Source organism: Photinus pyralis, unplaced genomic scaffold (assembly GCF_008802855.1).
Source record: "Photinus pyralis isolate 1611_PpyrPB1 unplaced genomic scaffold, Ppyr1.3 Ppyr1.4_LG2, whole genome shotgun sequence".
Lineage (NCBI taxonomy): Eukaryota > Metazoa > Arthropoda > Insecta > Coleoptera > Lampyridae > Photinus > Photinus pyralis.
Window position 1 is genome coordinate 8,766,087 of NW_022170403.1, and position 9,780 is coordinate 8,775,866.

At 35.8% G+C, this 9,780-nt stretch overlaps 1 protein-coding gene across 3 annotated transcripts; it reads right to left on the reverse strand.

The window, feature by feature from the left end:
• Positions 1 to 3,657: 3,657 nt before the first annotated feature.
• On the reverse strand, positions 3,658 to 5,073 carry LOC116164798 (oligoribonuclease, mitochondrial-like). Of its 3 annotated transcripts, XM_031479018.1 has the most exons (6): positions 4,987 to 5,072; positions 4,751 to 4,935; positions 4,631 to 4,701; positions 4,415 to 4,576; positions 4,002 to 4,368; positions 3,660 to 3,844 (listed from the first exon to the last, which is right to left on the reverse strand). In XM_031479018.1, the coding sequence occupies exons 2-5, from the start codon at positions 4,797 to 4,799 to the stop codon at positions 4,024 to 4,026; spliced, it is 627 nt and encodes a 208-aa protein (XP_031334878.1). In that variant the 5' UTR covers positions 4,800 to 4,935; positions 4,987 to 5,072; the 3' UTR covers positions 3,660 to 3,844; positions 4,002 to 4,023. The 3 variants fall into 3 exon arrangements, with proteins under 3 accessions (XP_031334879.1, XP_031334877.1, XP_031334878.1); XM_031479019.1 differs by having other exon boundaries at positions 3,658 to 4,368; positions 4,754 to 4,935; positions 4,987 to 5,073; XM_031479017.1 differs by having other exon boundaries at positions 3,658 to 4,368; positions 4,987 to 5,071.
• Positions 5,074 to 9,780: the final 4,707 nt, after the last annotated feature.

Sequence of the window (9,780 nt, forward strand, 5' to 3'; positions counted from 1 at the left end):
TATGGATAACCGCCTATGATTGCAATGTGCAAATTGTTCGCCATAAAAGAGAGCTGCCCTATTCCTAGTCCTCAACTCGGTATTTATGCGCAAACTCCCCAAGTAAATATTTACTTCTCTCCGCCTACTTTTAAGTAGCGCCAATTTCAAATTTCATAACCTATAACTCGAAAATAGGGTTAAAATTTTATTAAACCATTATTGTGTGCAATTACCATATGTAAACACAACCACGAACCATTCGGAAACTTCACCCAGACTTCTATTCGTTTCATGCAGATTCATATTCACCACATTGGCCCCATTCCATCTGCCGACTCCTATCACTATTGTCTGATCCTGTGATGTCTTTAGATAAGTATACTAGCTGGCCGAGGCCCACCCTCCCAAGACCAATCGCCGCCGAAGCGTTTCTTACCTGTTGACTATATCGCTTCGATTCTCCTACTAGCATCTTCACCGATCAGCGACGACAATTTGAATCTTCCCTTTTTTGTGCCCTCAACATTGTTTTCGGCACACAAGGATTCGGGACCTGCAGTCAATGGCCTACTTGAATGATTTCACTGCCAACTCAAATCAGCGCTCACGTGCCACCCAGTGCGTTCTGGTTCAAGGTAAGGTACTCCGTATCGTTCTGCTTGGAACCTGTAGCATTTTCACGGAGAACTTTCGAGCTTCCTCAGCGGAGTTTGTTTATGGTTACACCCTTCAACTTCGAAGGCAAACTTTGTAACGATTTAGAAACTTAAATTGCAATTGAAATAATATACCTATAGGGATTATATCTTGAATATAACTTGAAATTGGATAAGTTCGCATCAGCTATAATATAAAGTGATACATTACCAATGTTCAACGAAACACAATTAAATTAAAGACATTTACTGATTTTAAAATAAAATTAACATTGTCGAGTTGGAAATCTTTTAGGTGTTAAGTGACCCCCATATAACTTCGTGCCGCCATCATGCTTGCGTGCATCCAAATCAATGCAGTCATAGCGGTTAAAATGACGAGAACACAACCTTGTTTTTACATCATCGAATTCCGATAGTTCACATGCTTGTAGTCACCGATTCTTGTTGCTTTTTTCACTTGGGAATCTAATAACAAGTATGGCATAAATGAATTGATTGCAGATAATTGCATTGTAACTTACTTGTGCCATGAAACCGAAAAATCCACTTTCCCACAAGTACCTGCATTTCTTTATTTCTAAGTAATGAACACACTAAAATTGCCAAACATTAGGTATTCCTTTACAATTATTATTGTGTATCACTTACGTATACTGATTTATATAACTACGAAAGGCTTCTTTACTATTAAAATTAAACAAAAGTTCAATAACTCATAAACAAAACAAACTATTTAACCTCAATCCGTTATGTCAAACTGGAGTAAATGCTTGGTAAATAACACTACATAATAACAGGCAAGCGCATTAGCGCCTAGTTCCCAACTAATGACAGAAGCATTGTAAACAATGACAGAAGTATATTTCCATCCACTAACGTTGGCGATAGGCGTATCCACTCGTTTATCCATATACTTCTCTTATGGTGCCTACATGTTACTACAAGAGACACTTCCAGAACATACATAACCCCAAATCCAAAACCATGCAATTACTCCAATAATACTCTACCTACAATAACTTATTCCAGAACTGCAAAATGGATCACGTACATTTTAGGATGAATTGTAAAGGTAGAATTGCAAAGATTAAGTAGCCAAGAATAACATTTACCGAAAATTTCACTAACAACATTTGAAAGTTGAAACAGGTCTCCTACCTCTTAGTGATTGTCATAGCCAGCTGATGTCAAAACCCTAGCCTCAAGACGATACACCCCTGCACTTCTTCGACTAGACAACCATAAGCGATGTTCTACAAATTCCGCTGAATAGTGGACCGCTCCAGCAACTTCACTCTCTACCGAAGGAATGCTATCACAAACTGAAACCTATACTTCTTCACGCAACAAATGCCCCTCGCCCGCAAACTCATAATCACAGACATTTGCAAGCGGACAATGCTATCCATAACTAGCTGGCGATGAGAAGAGTGAGTACACAGCCTGCCCAGTGGCGGACTGGGCAAGTGCCCGGTGGGCCGGTGCGGTCAGCGATCGTACGGTGTTGGGTGTCCCCCCCAAAAAAACTACATTTGTAATCGATTTTGGAATAAGTGCAAATGCTTGTTTAGGGGGTTACTTTGGAGAAAAATTTCAGGTATAACCACCCCCCCATTATGTGGTGCTGTTCGGTTGCCCGGGCCAGTTCAATTTGCCAATCCGACACTGGGCCTGCCCCTGCATTTTAAGCAATGAAAGTCTTAACATTATCACAAGTTTCAGAGCGGTGACTGAACGCGAATATGGCAGTGGAAAATGCATGTACAGTGTGGTCCAATTTTGATGGGATTAAATGGGTAACTTTCTTATTAGCGCAGATAAACGAAAACAGTTTAGGTACTCGTGATTTTTTCATGCTTATTCCATTACCGTTGCCAGAAATAAGCTGCCGTCTTTTGTTTTTTTTTTCTATAGAGGAAAACTGAAAAATGACCGATTTCGTCAATTTGCTGTCTCCTTTATTTTTGAAGCTAGAACAAAATGGCATAAGCATGTTCAGGCACTTTTTGACGTAGAAATCAATGCCGTCAGTTGTTTTGTTTCTAGTCTTTTTAGTAGGTAACTGCGTTGTAACTCAATGTTTTAAAAGATTTATTGTTTTTATAGAGTATAATATTATACCTACCTACCCATATCATAATTATTTTTAATAATAAGTTTTTTACAATAAATTTTTCTTATTAATACATCTTGTCTTAAAGTAAATAACAAGAAATGCCCAACTATAATTTCCATTTAAAAAATCAACTTCTAGTTGCGGCGCGGTTATTAAAACGTTTAGAAACAAACGACTACCGGCATTGAATCCTACGTTAATAAGTGCCTGAATAATGCTAAGGCATTTTGATCTAGCTTCAAAAATAAAGGAGGTACAGCAAATTGAAAAAATCGGTCATTTTTCAGTTTTCCTCTATAGGAAAAAAAAGACGGCAGCTTATTTCTGCCAACGGTACCGGAATAAGCATGAACAATCACGAGTACCTAAACCGATTTCGTTTATCTGCACTAATAAGAAAGTTACCCATTTAATCACATCGAAATTGGACCACACTGTACAGGCCATCTAAATAAAAAATTGTTTACTCGAATTTTGTAATTCCTATAGTATAGCGTAGAGTTACACTAGTTTAGATAATTGTAGGAAATGCAATCCCGCAGCAAAATCTCAATCCCGGTATTGGCGGGATTGTTAGATGTTAATCCCGGGGGATCCCGCAAAAATTTAAATAAATTGGCAAATAAGCAATTCTGTGCGGTTAACTTCTGTATTAAAATAAATCGCTAATTCACAATATTTAACAAGAAAGTACCTTCAGCCTAACTTAGAACTCAAAAAAACCTCACCTGTACAGCACGCCAGTTTCAAAATTTGGTTTTGCGCATGCGCAGTGCCAAATTTCTTATTTATGGAGGGATTTAAATGAAATTTGATACGCCACTTGGAATAAAACCAAATTTAACGCCAGTTTCAAAATTTGGTTTTGCGCATGCGCCGTGCCAACTTTCTTATTTATGGAGGCATAGCTATAGCCATACCCAGGAGCTCGTTTGCTATATTTGTTTAATTTATTTTAATTTCGATCTAGTTATCCATGAAAATCATAAAATGACTGTTGTATGTATAGCGGACTGGGGTGGTAGACCAGCCATGGCTGAAACCCCGCCCACTCAGCTTATGGTTGAAATTTGATCTCTTTACTAGTATAATGAAAATAGCATATATAAATAATATAATTATCTATTTACTTCTGTATTTAATATTAAAAGTGATGTCTTGATACTGTAAAAACAATAATTTCTATATTTTTTTAATAAATTTAACTGATTTTCTATTAAGTACCTACGTATAAAGGTAATTATACCTTCATACGAACATTGGTAATCATAAATTGAAAAAATTCATTTTATAAAATTGTAATTCTTGTATACTCTCTCTGATATCTTGTAAGGCCCTATGTTCCAACGTTTTTGTAGGTGCATTTTTATAAACATCTCTATTCCATATTCGACATAGTTCCTTAATTGAGGAAACATCAACTATCCTATAATGCAAATAACTATCCACTCTCGGCATGAATTTCCTTAAGAATAAACGGTCCATATACACAGAATTACCAGCCAGAGGACTACATTTTTCCACTACATGATTTGATATAAAGTTTAATAATTCTGTTTCGGCAATTTCTGCTGTAATTTTTGAATTTAACGAAGATTCTGTTAAACCAGTCTAAAATCTGCCATTATTATAATGAAACGAATTAAATGTTTATCACCTTATTATGTTGCTTTAAGCACCAGCCATTCATATTTTCTAAAATGTCCTTTGGTACATTTAAAATTACATTTGGTCCTTCAGCAACAACATTTAAATTGCCATCGGTGACTATACAAGCAATTTCCATTATACGATCCTTTTCAATATCCAGCCCAGTCATCTTGGGAGATTAATACATAATAATAAAAGTGAAACTACAGATGAAGTTGCTTACTTCCATGTCAATCCAAACTATTCGGTGAGACTGAAGTGGAGAAATGGTGCTCATTGGTCGTTTTAACGAACCTGTAAAGCAACAAAGATTAAAAAGAACTACCAGAAAAGTAATAAGTACCACTATTCACAAATGAAAGTAGACCTTTAATGGTATTTCTCAACATCATTAATAGGTTATTAGGGCTAACCTCCAACACGTTTGTCTAAATCGTCCACGCCATACGCGCATGTCTAAAAGGCTCCATACACAGACTTGCAGATGTGTTCCACACTGACTCCCTGTACTGCGCAAACGCAAGCGCGCTAAAATTTGAATTTGCTTTAACGTGCCAGCGTTTGTTTTGTTTATAGTACCAGTTCCTGCTGACTTCCATATTACAAACCAAATGTCGCTGTATTTTCGGAAAGAATATGTTCTTCTTCTCGAATTAAAGCCTTCGGCCACTACTGTGAATTCCAGTTAAATAGCGCCAACTTGAAAGCAAACCTCTACTTTAGCTATCAGTCATGATCCTTGTAGTCTGGTTTTTTGTGATTCGTTCAGCACCGGACTCTCTCTTTACCATAGGTCAATGTTGGTCTGTAACGTTATTGCTTTGATAAGTAATAGTATATTAAGTATGGAGAACGGTAAGGGATTTTTTCCGTTCGAAGACAATTGTTTGGAGGAGGAGCGAAGCGACGACTCCAATTATTGTCTGAGAACGGTAACCCTTAACGTTCGACGTGCTTATAACATTTTTTGCGCGATCGAAATTAAAATTATGCAACCAATATAAATATGCACTAAGAAATTAAGAGCAGAATAAATCGAAATGATCGAAGTGGTATGGTGTACATCACTAGGTAACCAGTTTATTTGTCAAAATTGAAATTAATAATTTCATAAAATTGTGCATGTGTCTGATGTAGTTTGCTAGCTTTGCACTTCCTTTATGACTTTATGAGCGTCTTTCTATAGGAAACAACAGCATAAATTGTACGTTTAATGTACCTAACAATAATTAAAGATTAAATGTAATGTAAGACTGTTCATTTTGAACTGATTTAAAAAGGCATCGGTAAGTATTTTTGCTGTTCTGTTTTTAGATCGGTAAGTAATTTTGGCGTCGTCGTAATCATAGCAACTGGTAAATGCTACGTACTGTCATGGAAACACACATGGTAAATAGTCAGAAATGACCGATCGCGCAAAAATGGTAAATGCTACGTACTGTCATGGAAACACACATGGTAAATAGTCAGAAATGACCGATCGCGCAAAAAATGTCATTAACTCTTTCTAATTAACTATTACAGTACTTACCGAAGCAGTTTCCTAATATCGCCTTTGGCATATTCTATGACCATTCACTCCAAATGTAGATAACAACAAAATTCATCTTGATAACATGGCATTTTCATATACCTACTACATATAATAGGTAAGCAGGTAAGCTAAATTATCTTCAATTATAACGTTTGCAGGTTATGTGTATATTATTTACCCCTTACACTTGACAGCTGTACACAAATTCAAATTTTAGCGCGCTTGCGTTTGCGCAGTACAGGGAGTCAGTGTGGAACACATCTGCAAGTCCATACACAGTACTCTTGCAAAGTTAAGCTAAAACGCCTAAATCTCCTTACAATCTGCGCATGGAAAAGAAACATCAAAGTTGCAATTTGTTATTAATTAAAATGTAGGCACAGAACAGTGAATGTAGGTTAGGGTGAATAATGTAATAAATTGTTTTCATCACAGGCTATTATAATGAATAAACATATTCGTAATGTACATTTAAAGTCGCACACTTTGAGGTTGTTATACCAAGAACCATATGTTTCTCAGGTTTCTCTGCAGCTATAAAATCCGAAAAGGACAGCATAAGACCCATGTTTACAAATCGTAACCAAATAGGTACCTACGAACCTACACAGTTAGTGTATGGTTGGTTGCCTAAGTGGCACTAAGCATCCGATTATCATTGTCGGGATCTTACATTACGATGATGATAGCAAAGAGTCTGGTTACTCTTTGATGATAGTTTGCTTCTCTTTGGTCCCACAGACAGTTTCTCTCGCGAATTAAATCAATTAATTTTTCAATATCCATCATGAGCAACTATTCACAAACACAATCGTTTACAACCTGCGAATATCCTGAATAGGCATAAAATTCTCACCAAAATAACAAAATGGGATCGGTATAGTGTGCGAAGGTCCGTTTGATATCGTACCTTAGAATAGTTCGTCCCTAAACCTATATACGTGAATTTCTAAAATAATAAGCCCCGATACAGCCAAATATCGAAGAATCCTCAGTATTACAATCACTTTTAACGACAATTTATTTTAATCTTACATAATACCTACTTACATTTTATAGTTAACAAAAATGCATCAAATTCTTGTCTTGGTCATTGAGATAATGCTCTTGATCTTTTTCCCAACGATCTTGGTGCATAGAGCACGATTTTGACATGGTTTGATCAAAATCCATGTGGCCTCAAAATAGTATATTGAAAGACAAGTGTTACAATGCGACCTATTGTAATATGACTATCTTGTGGCACGAGTGGCGACGCGAAGCGTAGCCACGAGTGTCCGCAAGATAGGAGTATTACAATAAAGCATTGTAACACGCGTTTTTCATACTATTTTTTCTATTTCGGTGCTTTAATTTAATTAAAAAAATCATTATCAGAAACTATAGGGAACATTAGAACTAACATGTTTTATGTTGGGAACACTTTTTATGCCGTTAAGTTTTAGGTTGGCAGCGTAGTAAGACTGACATTTTGAAGTTCAAACATGGAAGTACCCAACGAAGTACCTACTTGTACTAACTAGTAACTGCCAACTTAAGAGATGAGTTACCAAAAAAAACGACTATAATCACTGTCTTTGTACAACTGTTTTCGGCCGAAAACAGTTGTACAAAATCATCATTGTGACACCGAAATAGAAAAAATAATTTTACATCTTTGAATCACACACATGCGTGATGCGGTTATCAAATATGCACGTGATGTACTCTTTCAGTATCAAGATAATGCATTTGAAAGCTCCAAATTCGTGTGTAAAGAATAATGTTGAGTACATTTTGCTCTAAAACTTTTGACCTCTATCACAGAGAAGAGTTATATTGAATTGTTACACGTCTAAGAGTCATAGGCAATAATCTAGCTAAAGTCCGAACTCGATACATGGCCTAGGGAATGAAATATGTTGATTTCTATTATATATTGAGCGCGCAGTTTTCCCTATTCCCGATTCACTCAAAAACTTTTGTTCCTGTTGAACTTGCTTTCTGAAAATCAAAAGTGTCCGTCCTTTATGTCCAAAGTACCCCTACCCGTACACCAAATTTCAAAACAATTGGCCACTTTTAAAAAGAGTTAGAGCGCACACGGACGGACGGACGGACGGACGACAATACAAAACTATAAAGAATCTGAGGGTCCTTAATAAATCATTGACATTTAACAGCTAATGACACTTCGGCAGTTTAGTTAGTAACATAAACTACCAGCTTACAAACATCGCCAGTCGTTTTATACAGTGTGTAAAGCGATGGGGTATACAAGAGGGATTTTTTTTAAATATTCATTTATGAAGAAAATTTATTCTTCATGATATTTTTTGCTTGCTTTGAAAGTACCAATAACGTTTCGATTCTTTGTGGTTTGATAGCAATACGCTATCTTGATTATAATGTAGAAAGATAACTTTCAATAAATTCAATATTTTTCCCGATTTCTATAAATAATTGTAGATTATCGAAACGTTATTGGTACTTTCAAAGCAAGCAAAAAATATCATGAAGAATAAATTTTTATCATAAATCAATATTTAAAAAAAAAATTCCCTATACCCCCATCGCTTTTATATGTTTCAGCCAAAGGTTTCAGCGTAATACCGACTCGTGTTTTAACCAATCACAGTGAAGGTCAAAGCTTCCCTATACTTTCTACCGCTAGGTACGCGCTACCTAATGATAAATGAATACAGTTTTTATGATACAGTTAACAGTATACTTATTAAAAACATCAAAACTTCACCTGATTGAAAAGATTACCTATAATATGATTATGAACTACCTACAACAGTTTTTTCATCACCAATTGATCACACAGATAATACTTGTGATTTCAGAGCCTAATGCCCCGCAAATCATACTATTGATTAGGCCACTAGCGCTGAATGCAATCAATAACAATGTTAAATAGGTAGGTATAGAAATAACTAAACGTAAAAACTACCCTTTACCATTAGTCATGGTTTGAGTGTCGAAAATAACGTCGTTTTCTTCATCATCTTTAACGAGTGGTGTGCATTTTACCTACTTGCTTTGTAAAGAGAAGGAGACAAGAATCAATTTATGTACCTTAAGGTCTCGAATCCTTCGGTATGGACATGTTGTTGTGCCGCTTCTGATAAGAAATTAACTGCTAAGGAAGCTCAATATAACTGGCGATATTTAACTACAATGTGCATCAGAAAGCAACAAATTCATCCTACTACTGAAGGGTAAGTAAGTGACCTATTGAATTGACGTAAGCTGTAAGCATTCACAGTACACAAATAATCGATTACAATAGGTATAAATAATATTAGCTGTATTACATACCTATACCGCGGTTTGGGTTTCATTGCGGATATTTCGTTTGCTTCCCTAAAATTATGCTTGACTGCTGTAACTTTTACAAGTGAGGTAATAAGATGTGTATTTTTAGGTACTATAGTCCAATCAAGATGTACATCCGTGCTTGCAAAAGGTCCGGTCGTTCTGAATTTTTTATATGTTGTTAGGACCTAAACCAACAATAAAAAACCAGATTTGCAATTTCCAAAGGTGCGATCGGCGGTATATCCAAAAAACCATGAAATTTTCGGACTTTTTTCAGTTTTTACTCAATATCTGGGTGAAGGAAGGGTCTGATCGGTATAGTCATTCTATAATCTTTTAAAGTAGACTAAATTTGCTACAATTTGACACTAGAGGTCTATACAGCCATTGGTTCCCAAGATACAGTTCTTCGAATATAGGAATTTTTTAATGATTTTTTTCAAAATGACCATTTTTTTTTAGAAATATCTTCTAAAATACGAATCCCACGTCAAATATTATATGAAATTAAGTTGTAGCAAATTTCATTCCCTTTC

Excerpts from the sequence above, each read along its gene's own strand:
- LOC116164798 (XM_031479017.1), bottom strand. The coding sequence starts at position 4,799 with ATGATGTTGAGAAATACCATTAAAGGTCTACTTTCATTTGTGAATAGT. Across the intron at positions 4,702-4,750 it reads ACTTTCATTTGTGAATAGTG|GTTCGTTAAAACGACCAATG; the intron begins GTACTTATTACT and ends GTTGCTTTACAG. Across the intron at positions 4,369-4,414 it reads GCTTAAAGCAACATAATAAG|ACTGGTTTAACAGAATCTTC; the intron begins GTGATAAACATT and ends GGCAGATTTTAG.